We start from the raw sequence: 19,464 nt of genomic DNA, 5'->3' as shown, positions 1-19,464 counted from the left end.
ACGATCTTTGACGAGAGCCCGCTCAGTTTTATTGCGAAATTCAATCCGACGGTAGGTCGCACACACCGAAATGCCAACAACGAAAGAACGATTTAGAAGTGACACGTGAGACGAACAGTGTGCCGGTAGACGGCCAACAAGCCGCGAGGCCGTCACGTCGGCAAAGGGATCGGCGCGCGCGCACGACGTCTCCCCCGACGTCTATTCACTTCCTCGAATATGCACGTATATACGTGGCCCGAATCGACACGTGAGTGAGTATCGATTCGCGTCGTCAATGCGCGCGAATACGAGCTTCACACGAAGCAGGGACACGTGAAGCCACGCCACGCGAGATGGACTCACGAGAATCATCGTATTGCTGATAACGAACGCGACGTGGCAGGGGATAGATACTTTTTCGTGCTTTTTTACATGTCTTCCAGGACGAGGAGGGATGAGCTCTCGACGATGGAGATCCTGTCAGTCCGCGCCGATTTCTTCTGCCGACCACGTACGACGGCCTCGTGTACGCTTTCACGCGCGTGCACAATGTAGAAAGTTGTACATAAGAACGTTCGTTACTAACAATCGTTTGTAGTTACACGTCGAGAGGGTTAGTCTGGATAAGGGCCAAATTGTTGTTGTCAATTGTAAGATAAACTGTCAATATAGAAAACGCTCGTCGACGCCGAAATTGTACGATGCAGGAGTGAACGGGAAGCAGATTGGAACGAAGCAAAAGAGGAACGAAGCACATTGGCGATCAATTATAAAAGTGTGCGTGCGTGCATGTGTGTGTGTGTGCGTGTATGTGTGCGTGCTGTACATGCAAGAACAGTTCATGCTACTACGAGGAAGTGGCCGAAGTATTTTTATTCGCGTTCCATCCCGCTGCTCTCTCTCTCCGTGCAATTTCCCATTTCGCTTTGTGACTAATTGCTTAAAACTTTTATCGGACATTTTCCGCCGCGATCATGGCGGTTCGGGAACTTTTTCCAATACATTCGTACGGCGAGCCTTTTCGCGAGCGTGGCAGGTATCGTTGCTAGCGCAACCCGGGCGTATGAATCTTGCTCTTTCGAGCAGTTTATGCACATCATTCGCATAATCATGCGTTGTCCTGCGCTTCATGATTTCTTCACGAGGAACGCCCATTACTTTCACACGGACGGGTCATTGTCGCGCTGCAATTGAAAATTAGTCGCACTATTTGTGAAATCGACTTTACATCATATCCTTTTCGCAAAAATGATTTCAATTCAGTGTCGAATATTAAAGCCCGTGTTTTAATAGCCTTAATAGTCATAACAATCATAATCAAAATTCATCATAATCAAAATCATCATAATCAAAATTCTACTGAAAGGCCTGGATCTATAACTTTGAATAAAAACTTGCGTATCTCACATTTCAGGTGACAGCTGTTATAACGCGGGTGAAAAATATTGAAGGCAGATCTGATTGCGAATTGAGATCACTCCCGAGACAAATGATATTTCACGAAAGTCCGCGCTTGATATATCCATAAAATGAAATACAGCTCTCGCGATGAGGGTAACGTTCGGGCGTCAACGTTTATATGTCGGACAGATAAAATCCGGCTTACGTTGAAAAATAACCGACACATTCGACAACACAAGTCCCGAGCGACACTACAATGTCGAACTTCGATAACGCTTAGGACCAGGAATTCACAGAAATTTCGTGCAAATCGTATTCGTTCGAGAGAGCTTTTTCCTCGCGCGACGATAAATCGCGTCTCGTTCGGATCAATAGACGAACGTTCTTTTTCTTCAGCCATGACGTTTATTACATTTTTATTTTTCATTCGACAATGCATTTTCCATGATCCTTTGCCGCATCTCCATCGTTCCTTTTGCACGAGTGTCGGTGTGAGCGATAATCCCGCGAATTGATTTCAGTTAGAGCGTAACGTTCACGAGGATCGCGGCGTTAGTTTCGAGTCTCCGCGATTTCGTCAATGAGAACTCGATTTGCGACCACACGGTTCGCGCAGATACACTTTTCTATCAGCGATAATGTACGATAGCATCTCTCTCTACGAGTACTGTCAGAGTTTACACGCATGTACGTGTAGCAACCAATCCTTATTAATATGATATCGTTTCCGCGACGTTTATAGAGCACGCGACGGGACTTAAAAGGCCGGATTAGAATTTTTATGATTACCTGTTATACAAGTAAAATTTCTCTCGTAACGTATGCGTCGAATGTAAGATACTCTTTTGAGAGACTACGATCGCGCGAGCGAGATGGTAGCTTCGACTAATGAGTAGCGATAGGAAGAATTTTCTCTATGTCTTTCGACCAATCTTTCGACTCGTCAATTTCTGTCCTCGATGCCGAATTAACGCGTCTACGTTGCTCCGTTTTCGCTATCTATTCTAAAATTATAACCGTCCTGATAATTGACCTGATAATTCTGCAAGATCCAACTCACAAAATTATGATCTTTTAGCTTCTGTTATCAATAAGTAGACCATACATCTTTCTACATAAAATAAAAAAATTTCAAAAACCTGAAATTAAAAAACCAAATTAAAAAGTAGTTTTTATTTTCTACTAGTTGCGCCATTTTTGTTAGTTGCGTCTTTTTCACTCATTTGTTTTTAAGGGTTAAATTTGCTAATAAATGTCCTTAAACATATCCTCCTTTAAGAAAAGAAAGTTTTCTTTTAAAAGAAGAAAATTGATCATACTTGTTTTGTTAAACAATTGCCAAGAATCTCAGTGTTATCTGTACTTTTCGAATCATATGTCAAATTTTCATATTTGCTTTTCTCGAGAAAAGTATTCCATATGAGTTGGGTTATTCTTGCATAACTGCAGGCAATTGTGTTTCCCTGAGAAAAACAAACAAAACAAAAGAGACGAAACTGTTCGCCGATCGCGCGTTTTATATCGTTTGCTTTGCCTATGAATCCACAAACGTAGACGTATGGAATAGACTGCGCATTACTGTAGGAGAGATTAGAAAAATGCATACTTTAAGTAAATCTTACTTGTCTAAAATATTTCATAAGTCTATATATGTATTTACAAATCTATTTCTCAGACAGCATAAATTACTAAAAGATGTCTAATATGGATGTCTTGAAAACACCTTTCAATAGATCGTGCTATCTGAATCGTAAGTTCATCATACGAATTAAATTTGTTCAAAATACATTCTAAATCATATTAAATTTGACATTTCAATTAAGAGTATTAAATTAAAATGAAAATTTGGTTTGCACATCCACACAGAGTTGTAAATTTTTTCTTGAACGAAGTTTTATAATATTCTTGCAAAGAGAATAAATTTTTTCCTTTTACATATGATAATAAGCTTTTATGAAATTTTTGAAAATATATTTTAAATTTATTATATCACACGCACACAAGAAAATATTCTTTCTTAATAAAAGAGAGAGAGATAATATCCACTGTTGCTTAAAAGAAGAAAAATAAACAGAGAAAAAATAAATAGTTTTTCTTGGCAGTAGAATGATATCTTTTTACGTACAACATTGGTAAAAGAGGGCAATAGAGAATAAGATGTTGTTTAATTTTCTACTTGGAATAAAGAAATTACATGATCAAAGCGTCTTCTCTTTCTTTCACTATGTTGCATTCTCTCTTTTGTTTCTCCCACGTTGGTTTACGCGACCCTTAAGAATACTGTGCGACGAAGAAAGCACCTAACTTGGCATATCTCTGTTCTTCAATCTTGTCATCAGCCATCCCATAAAAATGCGCAGTCTGTTCCACGAGTCTATGCCTATGAACGACAGAATCGACAATGCGACTTCGATCAGCCGGCTCGATCGCATTATTAGCTGAGAAATACTTATCGTCTAGGAAAGCAGACGAGAATGGGCTGTATTCTGAACACATAACGAACGTTAAATGTGCCTCACTGATTCTGAAATTGAAACGACATTGTACGTGGCGCTCATATAAATAAAATTAAACTTAGAATCAAAAAGATATGTTAGCGCACTCGCTATATGTCCAGAATAAGGTTCCATTTCAGTATTAGTAGCTTTGTCGTTGTGTCCGACTATTCTACTCGAGGTAGACACGTTCGCGTCGTACAATCATTCGGCAAACGTAATCGCCGATCTCTCGTGATACGATTGGTGTCACATAAGGACGTAAGTTAGAGATTAACGAAAACCGCTCCTTCGGGCGAACGTTTCGCGGGCTTTCTTTTCACGTAAAATCGGCGTTGAAGATCGAGCGAGATAATCGTTGCGGCCGAATTTCGCTGATAATTTCGAAGTTCGTTATTAATGTAAATCGTAAATCGACTCGCGCTCGTGGATCACTCGCCGGAAAAAGAAGAGAACATTTCGACCGTATTTTTCGGCGATCCGCGCGACGGAAACGCGACTATTTACTTGCGCAGTGCGTCGCGCGAATCCCTTTTCTATCGAGATACAATAAAACATTCTATTATTCACATCCCCTTAGTCAGTGACACCAGGTGCCATAAACTTCTAGATTACGCCTACACAAATTGTTTACGCCTATACAAATTGTTATTTCCTACGTGACGTGACGTATACACGGCCGTTTTTCATAATATCCATTGGCAATGAAAATTATGTAGTATACTTGAAAATTAATATTAAAGTATACAAAAAAGTATAATTAAATTATGAGTCAGTCACTGTATCTGTTTCGGATATTAATTATGAGTGTAATGTTCGAGAGAGATAAATAATTGCATAAAAGTTTTATTTCATTATGTGAGGGATTGCTGAATTTAACTTTATAGGTAAGCATTCTATGGACTCTAACTTGTTTGGGCAACAGTCCCAAGTAGAAAAAGCGACCTCTTTCTGGCCAGTAACTGGCCAGAGATTCTGACTAGTTTTTGGCCAGTTTAAGTGACACTTGCTTCGCCAGTGACTAGACTAACTAGTGATGAACTAGTGACTAACGTTTCAGAGGAAACTTGGTTTTTCTTGCGACAGCATTGCAGTTAAACTTCTCGCCTGCGCTCTACAATTCTAAGAGAAGATTTCAAGAGAAGATTTCAACTGAAATCGTTTGTCGCGAAAAAAGCAGCTTTTTCTACAAACAGTGACTAAAGGGATTGAATAATTGAGCGTCAGTAGTTGGGTGCTTCACCCTGCTTCCCTTTTTTACCTGTAATTGATTAGCTTCTAAGGCCATTCTCGAGGTAGAGGATATATTAGCTTCCTAGTACGGTCTTTTCCACTATGCCTTTTTCTCTAGACGACTACGAGCCTTCGTTCCCGTCTTCTTTTGCGTACGCTTGGAGAACACTTGGCCTAACGCGAGAAGTTCGTTCATGTCGTTCGCGTCGCGACAGGCGCGAGCAAATAAAATACTAGCTTAGTAAACCCGCGCGTTTCTGGACAGTCTCGCAGAGATCCCGCGTAAAGGATCGAGTTCGACGAGTGTTCGAGTGTAGTGACGGTAGGGAACTTTTTAGGGACGAGGTGATAAACGGGAAGGCGGAGAAAAGAGAATATTTGCGCTGGTCGCGTCCTTTTTTAATTTCTACGACACTATGATACCCCACCGAGGACGCGCCGGGATGACGGAGATCGTTTGGCATAGCGCGGCGATTTCCAACAACGGCGCTCCTTTTATTGAGGTTACAACAATTGCACTTAGAATCTAAGTATTGGATACGAGACGCGTGTGCCAAAACTGCGTGTGTATGTATGACAGCGCGCGATCGCACTCCAGTTTCTTTCGACAATCATAGTGCCGGTGTGAGTACGATCGCTTGTGTGTGTTTTTACGAGAGTGAGAGAGAGGGAGAGAGAGAGAGAAAGAAAAAGAGAGAGAGAGAGAAGAAACGGGCATTTTCTTCGTGAAGAATTGCGCGCTGCAGTGTTACGCGAGCGACAAGCGACAACTCAGCGAGAACAAGCGGGATCGTTCTCCGATCATTGATCGGCCGAGATTGTCGGGCGAAGTGACTCTCGTGCCTCGCATTGCTTCGACGTATTACCTTCTTTATTTTGTAATCCCGATATATACATCGCGACGGTGGTACGTCACGTTCCGTGAAAAAATATGTTTATCGCGAAAAAAGAGAGTCGAGACGCCGATAAGGTGCAAACAGAATATTAACTTTGGAGACTCGTATTTGCCGAGATATAATTAGAGGATTCGTGAATATGAAAATAATTAATCACCTGACTTATATGAGTATCTGCATCACAAATATTTCCTTAATTTAAAGCTACGTGATCCAAATTCGGAGATTGTCACATCCTTTCCTATACACGGAACGAACGGAGAGATTGGTTGAATCAATGTGATTACAACACAATTAAGTGCGTCTTCATTGATCAGATTTTCTGGTTCTTATGAAAAAAATTGAATTAATAAAGAAAAGATTATGAAAAGAGATAGATGAAATTAATGTGATAATAACTAAACGCGTTTTGTTTGATGGAAACAGAATTTCTTATGAACTAAATTTGTTATAGGAATAAAGAGCTCATAAAAAAATAAGCCTTTCCTTCTTATACGGAGAAAATAGATTGGTTGAATTAACATGACAATGACACAACTAAATGCGTTTTGATCATAGGAAGGAAAAATTTTCTGTTTCTTATAACGAAAAATTGAATTATGAAATTATGAATTATGAAACTATGAAAGAAGAAGCTATGAAAACAGAATTTCTGTAGTTCTCATGAACGAAATTTGTTTCTAAGAACCAGAAAATCTCTTTTCTTCAACCAAAACGCCTGTAGTTGTATCATTGTGGCGTTAATTCAACCAATCTACTTTCTCTGTGTAGAAATAAAGATTTATTCTAATGTCAATCTCAAGCTCATATTAATAGTCGTTACTTGTCTCACGTGAGATAATCAGATTCGAATTCAGAGTTACATCTAAATTTTTCTAGTAGTATAATATGCGCGACGTTACGTTTGCAATCGTTGTTCCACTGAAAAACTCGTATCCAACTCTAAATACAAATCTGAAAATTTTATTTGAAGCAAGTTTCAAGTAACGACCATTAATACAATCCTTAGAGTTAGTCTCTTATGACATTAAACTTGAATTTTTGAGCGCACCTCGGAACTTGATAAACATTATAATGCTGAATTCTCTCATTTTATTATTAAATGCAAGAAGGAGACGAACATCTAGTTAAAAATTCAAGCCGATGCATATTAAATGTTTCAAGTTAGTATTAAGTTTACATCAGAACTTACGGATACTTTCGTAAAATACGCACGTTAGCGGAATAAAAGGTCCTAAGTTTCACATCTTGTCGCTCGCTTACGCGAGGCACGCGTGTTTTATTCAAGGAGAGAATCATGCGAATGACGTATTCCGAACACGCTGACGAGATTTTACGCCAGGGATTGTAGTAGTAATAATATAATCTCGACCACGAGGTGTGTATCATAGCGAGGCGTTGTGAGATGTTAATGGATGAGATATTATAAAAATTTATGTTTCTATATTGTAATAACGTTTATGTATAACGGTTATTATAATGCAAAAATATACATACTAGTTGTCCGGTTTGCGGAGTCTCTTCTTCACTGACTTGCTAAGGCGATGCCAGAGTGAATAACGAACTGCAGGAATGTCGATATCGTAAGGCGACCACCATTAACACGATTATTCAGTTATTATTATAAATATATGCTGTTTTATTTTACTAAACTCAGCGGAAAAATTGATTGTGCATACATATATAGAAATCTTTCTGCAAGCTTTTCATACATTTTAAGTTCCTAAATTCAATTGTAAGGGATCTATATAGATGGTCCCAGGGCTATGTTATTCATTTTTTTTTTAAATAATGTTAGTATTTTGTCGGTAAAAAATGTTCAAGCCCCCTAAAGAACAACGACTTCGTCCTAGAAGTTCCACGAACAGACAGAAGTCGCGAAACATCGCGGGGGAGTCGCGACTGGGAAAGGAAGTGCGAGGAACGAGTGACTTTCCTCTTTCCTGAGCGGTTGCAGATAAAATGGTGAGTCTTTATTGTCAACGTATATTGCAAACTTCTACACTGTAGAAATCTCGAATGTAGAAATCTATATGTCGAAGTGCGAATTCGATTAGTCTTAAACCCTGCCTCAAAGGGACATGTAGAGAGTCGTGCAATAGCGTGAACATACTTGACACTCGAGTTAAGATGTAACTTATTAAGTATAGCGCGCTCCCGCGTGTGTGATGTAGCCGTACAATAAAAGGCGGATGACCGATGTTTCGGTGTGTCACTCGAGCGAGTGGATGAAGCTGAGTGGGATTCACGCGGTTTCGGTTGTTTGCTCGCCAAACGTAGCTACGTGCGCGTTGTCTTTCTCTCTTACGTAACAGGTGGATGACGTCGGTCGGTCAAGAATAACATTTCGACGCGAGTGGAAGGAAGAGCCGCCATTAAGCCGATTATAAGACCGATCGGATCTTCTTCGCGTCGGTCAGACGTCCACTCATCATCGGCGAACACCTGCGAGAGCGCGTGCCCGGAAACCCGGGGTAAGATTCTAACACGCGTCGACGCGTGAACGTTGTTTCTTTTAACTCTAATTTGGGCCAGTTATATTCTACGCCGCTATTCTTATAACATATAATCGTGTCTCACCCTGCCTGAAAGGGAAATATAAGTTAGTCATGCCACAGTGCTCGTCTAAATCCTTCTTGCATCAGGGCCATAGGCGTGCGCGATATCTTCATTGAGGTACGCGCGTCACACGCGCTATTCTTCAATAACGTTTAATCGTAAGCGTTATATCATGTTGGACGTTTGTTTTGCACCCTGCCTTAAAGGGATTAGAAAGATGGTCCTAATCGCCGTGTGGCGTCGCATTGAACAGGATTCCGCCTTTCTTTTCTCTCCTGCGAGAAATTCCTCCAAATGTTATTCTTTATTGTGCACCGGAAAAAATACTAAAAAATTTATAAGATTTGAAGATTATTCCCGAGAAACAAAATTTACTTCTGTGAAATAAACTATTTCTATCAAATAAACTTTATATCCCACAAATAAACTCTGAAATATTTTTTTCATAAGCAACACTTATCACAAGATACACACCGATTTTGTTTATCTTTCGTGGTTCGGTATTATGCCAAAAGAGATGACTATTTATGCAAAAAATATTAGTTTAAAATAAATTTCAGCTTTCGAAATGTCTCACTTTTAATAACGCTATAAAATATTTCACTAGTAATGCATTTCAGGAAAAAATATTTCAAAGTTCCTTGGTTTGATAAGTAAGATAATAACCTCTGTATTTGGCCATGAGACTCTATCAACTTTGAAAAAATCTTGGTAGAGCGTCTCATAGTCAAATAGAGATCACCATTTTATTTACCCATTGAAATAAAAAAACTATTGTCCGAAATATTTTTTCCTAAAATGCTTTGAAATATTTTATAGTGTTATTAAAATGTGAGAGATTTTACATGCTGAGATCGATTCTGACGTAATTTTTTTGCACATATAATCATTCTTTAGGATGCTGTATCAAACCGCAAAAGATAAACAAAGCCGGCGTATATCACTTGTGTGCGTGTGGTAAGGGTTACTTGCAGTGTAAATTCAGGGATATATCAAGAGTACCTTGAAACCACAACAGATACGCGAGGTGACAATGTCGAATCTCTTTCTCTATGTCTCTTTCTCCGCCTGTTCGATGCTCGCCCAAGACAATAAATAAATACTTTACGATTAATTAAAAGCTATCAGTCTCAGAAACTTCAGTATTTAACCCTGCCTAAAAGGGGAAAAAAGGTGGTCATGCGAGTTTGCTCTACCGTGATCGGTGCCCTAGCTAACGCACGTTGGATGTACGATGGATTCCGCATGAATGCCGCTCCTGGAACAGTTTTCCGGAAACCACCGATACACTGTAAATTCGCATTATTCTCGGCCGCGAATTCGCCAACGAGCTTCTGTCCGATCGAGTTATCATCATTGGTGTAATTATCTCTAAGTCGATATAATCAGATAACGACATTTACGCTTTCTTGTACTGGTTTTTGTGAATAAGCCTATACACCTCGCGAACGAAAGGATCGATTTGCATTCATGACCAATGCTGACGAACAGCGCGGTATTAATAAATTCACGCCGTTATCTCCCCCCTCCCTGCCTCCCTAGTTCTGCGTAGCTCGGAGTGATGTGTTTCTTTAATTAAGATTGTTAAGTTTGTCCAAGTGACAGGCGCTCGTTTGCGCATCAGTCTAAACTTAACTCGAACTGACATCTTGTTTATCTGGGGTATGAGTTCTTCCTTCAGTCGTAACACTGATGATATCTCGATCGGAAATGGCTCTTTTGACGACCTCGTTACTTCGATCGAAGCGCCTTCTTAAATGGAATATAAGGGCCCTTTCTTAAACACTAATAATCTTACGATCTAACTTTCAACTGAGCAATTCGATTTCTAATACTTACAATTTAGATCTCGATTGGAGTTTCATTGTTTCGTTCTTATCACGTTGCTACCAAAACGTGGAGAAAAAAATATTTTCGTAATAGCCGATCCTAATCAAAATACAAATAGACTTTGCAACTAGCAACGTAGAGATTCTCGAAATTTTTCTTCGAATTAACATATTAACTTTTCATGTTAACGCGCGCGTAAATCGATCGCTGACTTTTGACAGAGAGTGCTCTCGGGAGATTTGTAAAATTCCATCAACAATTTATAAATAGCACGCTCAAAAATATACGATCTTCAGCGGATCCACTTATACATGGCCTTGGAAGGATTCTTCTAAAACTAAGAAGATATTCTAAGTACAATATTTTTAGGATTATAGGAGAACTTTATCCTTTATCTGTAATACAAGTCTTGTTCTTAATAGACATTTTTTCTAGTAAAAGAAAATTTGCTTTTCGAGGTGCATTCCAAAACGTCCTTCCTGAAGAAAATTTTACTGAAAATTCATAATACATAACATAAACTACAGATTTTCAGGAAACGTTTCCTCAAGAAGAACGTTTCGGAATGCAACCCTAATAAGAGAAATTTTTTTCTAATATTCCTCTTGATCCAAAAGAAAAAGTGTTAGAATAAAATATCTAATAAATTTCTAATTTCTAATTTCTAATAGTTTACTTTTCATCAGAAGAAAAATACTCTTTCAGTAACAGTTCTCGTTTAGAATATGGAATTAGAGGAAACAACGTTTTACAACCAAAATTTCTTTTTACGTTTTTTCGTTCATTAGAATATTTTCCTGTTGACTTTAGAAGAATTCTAAATCGAGGCCATATACAAAAGGATCCTGCCAAGTATAAGATTACATCTTTTTGGATATTATCAAATTTTGTGACCTCCCGTAAATTTCAGTGAGTCGAAAGCGAGACAATCCAATTTTATCCGAATATTATAATTGATCTTACCATTGCTCGTCCACGTCCGCTTTACGATCGGTGTCCTATCGGAAGGACGATTATATGCTTAGAGATTCCCTGCCGAATGTTCCATAATCCGAGATACGCGCGGCGCTTATTTCTATCGTTTGAAAAGTATCGTGCATGAATTGTCGACGTGTACGTAAGCATCGCGATGTTACTTGCGCTTGACCTAAGCTATCGTACTTATTTGGATCTGCTGTGCGTCCTTCGCCTTCTGCTTCGCCTTCTGCCTCTTCTTCTGGCAATGGAGCTCCTCCTGAATCTCCAGCAGCGACTTGCCCTTAGTCTCCGGGACGACGAACGCGATGAAGAACACGCCGAGGAAGCAGCTCATGGAGAACCAGCCGAAGGCCGCGTACACCCCGCAAGAGTCGGAGATCACTTGGTACATCTTCGAGACAATAAATGCTAGCAAGGAGGAGACCAGATTAGCCAACGACACGGCGGCGCCCTTGACGTTCGTCGGGAACAGCTCGCCCAGCATCATGTAGGGCAGCGGATTCAGACCGAGAGCGATGATCAGCTCGTAGAATATCACGGAGGCATGTAATATCCAGCCGTATCCGGTCATGTTTATCCCCAGCTCGGTCTTGAGGAGATAAAATGTGCCTGCAACGGTCAACGAAATTCCACCTAACAAGGTGGTGCTCATAAGCAACGGTCGTCTGCCGAGCTTATCGACCAGTACCGCCGCACCGACACCTGCAACCAATTGAAGCAAGCTCAAGAGAATAACCGTAATGCTCGCGGGCAAACTGGTCTCTCCTTCCTCGAGAATCTCCTGGGTGTACGACTCGATCGCGCATATACCGCTAAACTGGAGAATCAGTTGCAAGCCGAAACTGATGATGACGGCGCGTCTGTTGCCGGGCGTGCTGAAGAGGTCCCACAAGCGGCCTTGGTCGCTGAGGTCGCGGATAACCGTCTTCTGCATCTGCTCTAGTTCTTCCTCCAGCTGGTCCTCGGAAACGTTGCGTTTCAATTTCCGCAGGTTCGTCATCGCTTTCTCGTTTTGATTTCTCATGAGTAAGAAGTACGGCGACTCGGGCATCCACGCGAAGGTCAGGAAGAAGATCAGCGGGATGACCAAGCAGACGTAGGCGAGACATTCGTAGGAGACGAACGGGCCGACTGCGTGAGCGTACAATTCCCCGAATGTGACCATCAGCTTGATGAAGGAGCCGAGAGAGCCCCTGATTTCTTTATCAGCGATTTCGCCAATGTACATCGGACAGATGACGTACACGACGCCTTGGCCGATGCCGCTGATGAAGCGCGACACGTACAGGACGTACGGATTCCAGGCGACGATGATCAAAAACCAGCCGGCGGTTAATGGCACGCCGGCTATCAGCAGGCTCGTCTTTCGGCCCAGCCAGTCGACTATGAAAGCCGCCAGAATGCAGCCGGGTATGGTGCCCAAGAGATAAAACGACGCGATCCAGGAGGCGTCATCGGAGGTTATCAGGACGTGGGACTCGGGTGATTTCAATATCGGTAAGATGGGTGACGTCCAACCTATGTGAGACCCGGTAGTTGCCAGCGATATGGTGGCTGCAATGAAATCAGCCGGGTGAATTCCGAGTCGCGCTTATTCTCGACAAGTCCAATCGGAGTAGATTAAAGCGATTCTCATAGATAAGCGCCGAATCTCGCTTCCTGGGAAATCATGTGTATTGTTTACTGCTGCGTGTAATTAAGTGTCGCCTAATAACATTGTTGTGTCATCCGATTGGGGCGCGAGTGCCTGTGTTTGTTGCTCTCAGGAGAGCTCAGGACACATCGCATCTACGTCGCATTCCGCAGCTGCGCGTGTTCACGGCCAAAATGAAACACTAAGCACGGTAGCTTAAGTAGACCACTTAAGGGATTAATTATGCGAAGTTCTGGATGAAGTAAGCAGTCGAGATGATTATTTACGGCTGGAAAACGTGAATACGAAGCTTAGCCGTGGGAGTAATTACGTTGCGTAATATTTACGCGGAAAAGCAGCGCTGAGGTAACAAGCTATGACACGAGATAAACGCACCCTCGACTTCACACTTGATATTAGGTCTTCGAACCACTTTTAACTCTAAGATTTTCCTGATACGCGAGTGCGATAGCCCATTTTGATATCATGTCCATTTTGATCATTATCTGCGGCTACACATAGTTATTATTATCATTATCGAAAATGGGAGATAAGTGTGTTAACGCTTTTGTGAAATACTGTATGTGCACATGTATAATTCCTAAACATTTTGTATATTAATTATTAAGATCACAAATGTTCATGTACTAAGATGCTTTAAACCGTGCAAAAGTGTACACACCTTAATTCTAGACCCTCAAAGAAACATCAAAAAATACGTAAGCCCTAAACATGAAATAAACAAATTTTATCTAGCGCATTTTTACATTTGCTCATAATTTTTGGGAAAATTTTACATTGAAAATTTGTTTTTCATTTTCGTCACATATTGAACAAAGCTCCTATTTATTTTTGCATGCACTTTTATTACGTAAGAGCTTTTGTAATTCTGTACAACCAATGCGACATAAACTTTGCAGAAAAATATAAATTCTCGATAAAGTTTTCATTTTCATCATCCCCTTTGTATCTTTGCGATTAAATAAAGTTGAAAAAAGATATAATAAAAAAAAACAAAACACATGTTTTTAAAAACGGTTTGAGGGATTGGTCTATGTAAACTTTGTTTAGTGGTTTAGGGTTAAATATATGTCTTATGTGTCCATAAAATATATCTTACTTGATCTCTCTAGATTTAATAGTCACGATACCCTCTCGCGAAATAAAATTTATAGCCTATATAAAATGTTACCTACCTGTTATCGCTGCTAGATATTGAGGCCATCGTCTGATATGGGATTGGTCCATCTTTTATTTCTTCGTATTACAGGACTGAAAAGAAGAAATTCACTATTGAAAGAATGCAATGAGATTATTATTATAATTAAAATATATGATAACATTAGGCAAACTTTAACATGTACATTTTACAGAAAGTGTTCAAAGTAGAAATATGCCAACAATCTTTTAATTATATCGACATGTAATATCGCAATTTATGTGGCTCACTTCAATTAAAACTCGAAATAAAGCAGACAGATTAAAAACCGAGCGCTTTGAATGTGGCTCATGCAAATTTCTGGTAAATTTTAATCGACTTTATGCTTACAGAGATAACAATGAAACGTGCTAATGTTACTAGGAAACACGGGTCTTCACGAACTTAATGGCACCCGGATTTTGTTGCGGATGGAGTGACGGCTTATTTAAGCGCCGTTGATTTTATACGTTCCTTTATCAGTGCTTTCGTTATCAATGCCGAATCTGTCATTGTCCCCACCCGATGAAGATGTTTGTCTACTACTTTTAGTTTCAGATGAAGAAGGGCGAACGAATGAATATCAAATGATGTGTTAACACATACGTGTACACACGTGTGTGCTTCGCTTCAGGAGGCAACAGATGTTACGTTGCGTTCTGTTGCAGAACACAGCTGCAACGTCACGTCCAATCCCATACAAAAGTCCTAAAGTCATAATATGTTTGTACAAAAGAAATCATATAATACATTTGTAAATTAAACAATTTGTAAATATTTCTTTTTCTTCGAGCTGTATTTGTTCATATGAGTCTGGAATTTATTAAGTAATAAATTGTATGAAATATTTTTCCACGAATGATCTTTACAATTTCACAAAGTACGACAATAATTTCACAAAGTAACCATTTTTTTGTGCTTCTCAGGATTTGAAAAAAATAAAACTATTTAAATACCGACGAGACATCCGATACTCGTGTTATTCGCACGATGACGGACATTTTTACATATTGGATGATTCCCAAAAATGAGAATTGCGGGAAGTGAGAGAATTTTTTAACAGTTGTCTTTCTGATGAGAGCGTATCGTTACAGGAATATATCGATAGTGTTTGTACTATCGATACTTCACCATTGTGTAATCCAATTCGAACATCGTTTGAACATATATGCTTGACATGTTAAGAACAAATATATTGAAGTGCTCCATATCATTTGATTGTGTTAAATATCGAATAAATATCGATTGGGTAGAATTTCATAAAATTTGGGAAAACAAACACCACTTGCCTTCGTTTTACATCAGATAACACGATTGATATTTTCAATTAATTAAAGAGACATACACACAATCCAATATACATATTTATGCAATTATTCATACGTAGCGATGCTTTTTCATTATAAGCTGCTGATTAACGACGACAAACGCAGAAATATTACATATACACTGGTAATTAATCATTTTAAAATGTCACACGTCATATAATGGTTTTTCCGAAATACAATCTTCACGTCGTAAATTATGCGGTGGATATTAATTGGAGGTATAAAAAAGGTACAATCGTGAATTGCAATGTGAATTCGTTGAATTCTATTTACGTGCCAGGAAAAAATAAAGTATTTTTGAATAAATATTCTTGTGAATATTAACGTAGTAAGCAGCGCGACCATCACCGAATATATAAGATATTACGATATTTATGTTTACACATTTCATATTTATATTACATCTCATATTTATATTCTGACTCATTCTTTCAATTTTCTTGTTCATAGATTCGGCCTTCCCTCTCCCGAGGAAATCTGCGCAATTGTAACGATCTACCTCTGACTTATATTGTCAGAGATTATTACAAATCGGCCTTTTGTTTACAGTCTGCATCTACATTATCATCTATTGTCGCACATAAAAGGATTATTATAATCATACGTGTAATGAGCGTAAAATACACTGCAATTCTCGTGCAGCAGTGCATTTTTAATAATCATTGTTTATAAACTCGCTTCACGGAATTTTTCCTCAACAACCTTTAAATCAGATGTGTACACGGCAACAGTTATCACGCCTTGGAACATTATCTCCTGTCGCAAATACACGTACATTTAGTATCTTCGTATATAGACGACGTTGCACAGTACCAATTTTCGAGAAAAACGTGCGTATACGTTAACGTTATAATTAACCTTCGGGAAAACAAATCACGCACTTTGTTGTGTAAGTGTTATCAGATGGAAAACGACAATAACATCTTGGAACTTTACACGTTGCAGTTTACTCATATTGGATTGAAGAGAAGATACGCACTTACAGTATTTAAATATTAACAATAATTATTATAATTATTATAATTAACAATAATAATAATAAGAACTGATACATATCGCGATAAATAAATGCAAGTAATGAATAATATATAATTGCATCTGCATATATGCGATTAGTGTATCTAAAAGGAGTGTTACATTTTACTTATTTTCAATTTTGATTAAATACAGCAATTAATTAATCAGGTTACATTCACATCTGAGAAGAATATTACAATTTATTTCTTTTCAATTTCGTTTAACCATCGTAATTAATTAATATAATTACGACTAATTCACCACAGTAATTAATTAAACTTTAATTAATTAAACAGGTTATATTTACATCTGGAAAACGCATTTATTTATTTCCAATTTCAATTAATTAACTGTCGTAATTAATTAACATGACCAATGAAAATAGGTAAAATGTAAATGTGTCCTTTTCAGACTTACATATTTCATAAATATTAAAATCTACATATATTTATTGTATATATTTAATATTTAATTATTAAGTTATTAATATTTAGTATTATAACATTCTTATAAGTATTAAGATCTGCATATTTATTACATAGATTAATTGTGTATAATTCTCTGGAATTATAATTAATTAAAAGAATCATATTTTATAGTAACTAATAATTGTTATAATTTGATATAAATTAGTAGATGGGTTCTGCGAGGGGTTTCGCGGCGTTTTTGCGCTAAGAAAAATGACGCTATCGTATCGCGTATGCGTAATGCTGTTTTTATTACACGGAATAAAACGAGCAAAGCTAGAATTTTAAAGTGGAATGTAACGAATGCAAAATGTAAATGGTTGCGTAGTGGGAAACTGGATTTAAATACGGGAAATGTTTACGCGTTATCTGGGCCAAGTGCTCACGTCATTACATTTAATCTATGCGAGATCCGATATGACATATTTACGACACCGACTCCGAGCAAGATATTGTTACGCGCGTTCGTAAGAAACGGATACTTTGCCACAAATTCTGATGACATCCCTGCGAAAGACGGCACATGATATTTCGTCAGTGTCTTTTCCGTTTTCTTTTCTCACAGAACAATGAAGGGTAGCAAGTATCAACGATGATACTTTCGATAAAAATAGATTGATAATGCATATCTTGCGTGTATCTAATCATAATAGCTTTAATCTATGAAGTGATTTATAGAGTTCTATTAGATTAATATAAAAGGTTTGTCGCATTGGAATCCTAAATAAAATATAAAACCAAGTTATTCCATTTCGAACAAAATTGACTTGATATTTCTTTTTTATATCTAACAAGGATTTCCTATTTTCCTTTAGTTGTCGCCATCGATATAAAGGTAACTGCACGTTGGGAAAGTTTAATTAACGGTAAGAGAGAGAAGTTATGATGCTTCGAGTATTTCCGCCGTGACTTCTTAACATATACTTGGCTTTATATCAGCTCGCGTTGGAATATTTGTAACTAATTAATATAGCATCCTTGAAAGAATTTTACTACGTCAGTTTACTGTAAGTTTTCAATGTGTTGTAAGATGTACGCAAACAAAATAAGCAGGTGTAAGTCGAATTACCTTTCTCCTTACCGCAGTTCTCCTTACTTTCGTATATACTCCTTGCCTTTCACGCCTTTTGCGCAGGAGACAACCCGTAATTACAAAGTAGATAATGTTCCTACTCAAAACATCGTGACATTGTGGAAGATGCCGACGATTGAGAAGCGTTAAATGAAAGCCAAGTGGAGGGGAGCATCGATTACATAAATCGTCATCGAACTTATATCAATCATCAATCATACAACTACAACTATATATATTTTGGATATGTAATTTAATGTCTTTAAGTTAATGTCTTTAATATTTTTTGTTTTAATTAATTTTTTTATTTTAATTCAATTTTAATTAACGTACCGTGCCGATAGTTACCAGAAAGTATACATAGATTCTAGTAGTACAGTTCATTAAAGCAATATTAGCTACAAATTGGACTCCTAATATATTCCATATTAGCTCAATATTGTAAAGTAGACACTTTGTATTTCATAGCCAATACAGAGTCCCAAATATTAATAATTCATTTCTTACCAATATTGGCAACATATTGAGTTATATTGGCCTAATGCCCCCTAATGTATGCCAACATTGGTATAATCATCTTGTGCAATAATAGCAAATTATTCATATTTTATAACCAATATTGGCCATATTGTCTCAATGTATGCCAATATAATCAATATGCCAATGTAACGCCAATAAATTGTGCTACTATGACTGCGTTCCGAAATTCACTGCCAATACTATAGAATTTCAACACTGGCAGTGAATTTCGGAACGTGGTCTAAGATACCATGATGACGTTTGCAGTATTGACAGTGAATGTCTTAATGCAGCCTATGGATCTTGTTTTAGGAAAACTTTTGAACTCTACAAAAGTACACACTCTAGTGCAATAAGTTAGAGCGAAAGAAAGTATTGTTTTACTCTGACTTATTGCAGAAGTTCTTCGAAAAGACTTCTTATAATAACGCTGTCACTGGCATGTGTCGTTCGCGCAGCTTTTCTACCATGTATTATAACGATAACGACACCGTCGTTAAAAGTTACAGCATTGACTTACTGGTCTGCAGCATTGAGATCCGTGCCATCGATGTTACAACGATGACAACCCAAATAGCACAGAGAATTCAAAAAGGATTCAAAAAGAATTCAGTCACTAACTCTGAATTCATTTTCAGATGCAAAAAGAATTCTTCAAAGTTTAGTTGAGTGAAAAGAATTCTTTTTGCATTTAAAAATGAACTCAGAATTGGTGACATACAACTGAATTCCTTTTAAATTCTCTGTGCTATCTGGGAATTCTCAATTTTCTCGGGCGTGCACGCCGCATACGGCGCGTACGCGCGAGTTTGTGTTTCGCGCGCGATAGTCGCAATCTTTCAGGCGCATCGATCGC

At 38.3% G+C, this 19,464-nt stretch overlaps 2 protein-coding genes across 4 annotated transcripts in view; one reads left to right on the top strand and one right to left on the bottom strand.

The window, feature by feature from the left end:
- The window catches only part of LOC116842346 (histone-lysine N-methyltransferase set1-like), a 47,531-nt gene extending 40,014 nt beyond the window's left edge, over positions 1-7,517 (top strand). For all 3 annotated transcript variants that reach the window (XM_032811428.1, XM_032811431.1, XM_032811429.1), the window contains one exon: positions 1,397-7,517. The gene's annotated coding sequence lies outside the window, so the exon portion shown is untranslated. The remainder of the gene's footprint in view (positions 1-1,396) is intronic.
- Positions 7,518-7,958: 441 nt separating this feature from the next.
- LOC116842345 (facilitated trehalose transporter Tret1-like) lies at positions 7,959-14,676 on the bottom strand. Its single transcript, XM_032811426.1, has 3 exons — positions 14,557-14,676; positions 14,204-14,279; positions 7,959-12,928 (listed from the first exon to the last, which is right to left on the bottom strand). The coding sequence occupies exons 2-3, from the start codon at positions 14,253-14,255 to the stop codon at positions 11,544-11,546; spliced, it is 1,437 nt and encodes a 478-aa protein (XP_032667317.1). The 5' UTR covers positions 14,256-14,279; positions 14,557-14,676; the 3' UTR covers positions 7,959-11,543.
- Between the last annotated feature and the right edge of the window lie 4,788 nt (positions 14,677-19,464).

The sequence above is a fragment of the Odontomachus brunneus genome, unplaced genomic scaffold (genome assembly GCF_010583005.1).
Source record: "Odontomachus brunneus isolate Ranch 3 - 2012 unplaced genomic scaffold, Obru_v1 Obru_scaffold_024, whole genome shotgun sequence".
Classification (NCBI taxonomy): domain Eukaryota; kingdom Metazoa; phylum Arthropoda; class Insecta; order Hymenoptera; family Formicidae; genus Odontomachus; species Odontomachus brunneus.
This window is presented reverse-complemented; position numbering and strand designations above follow the sequence as displayed.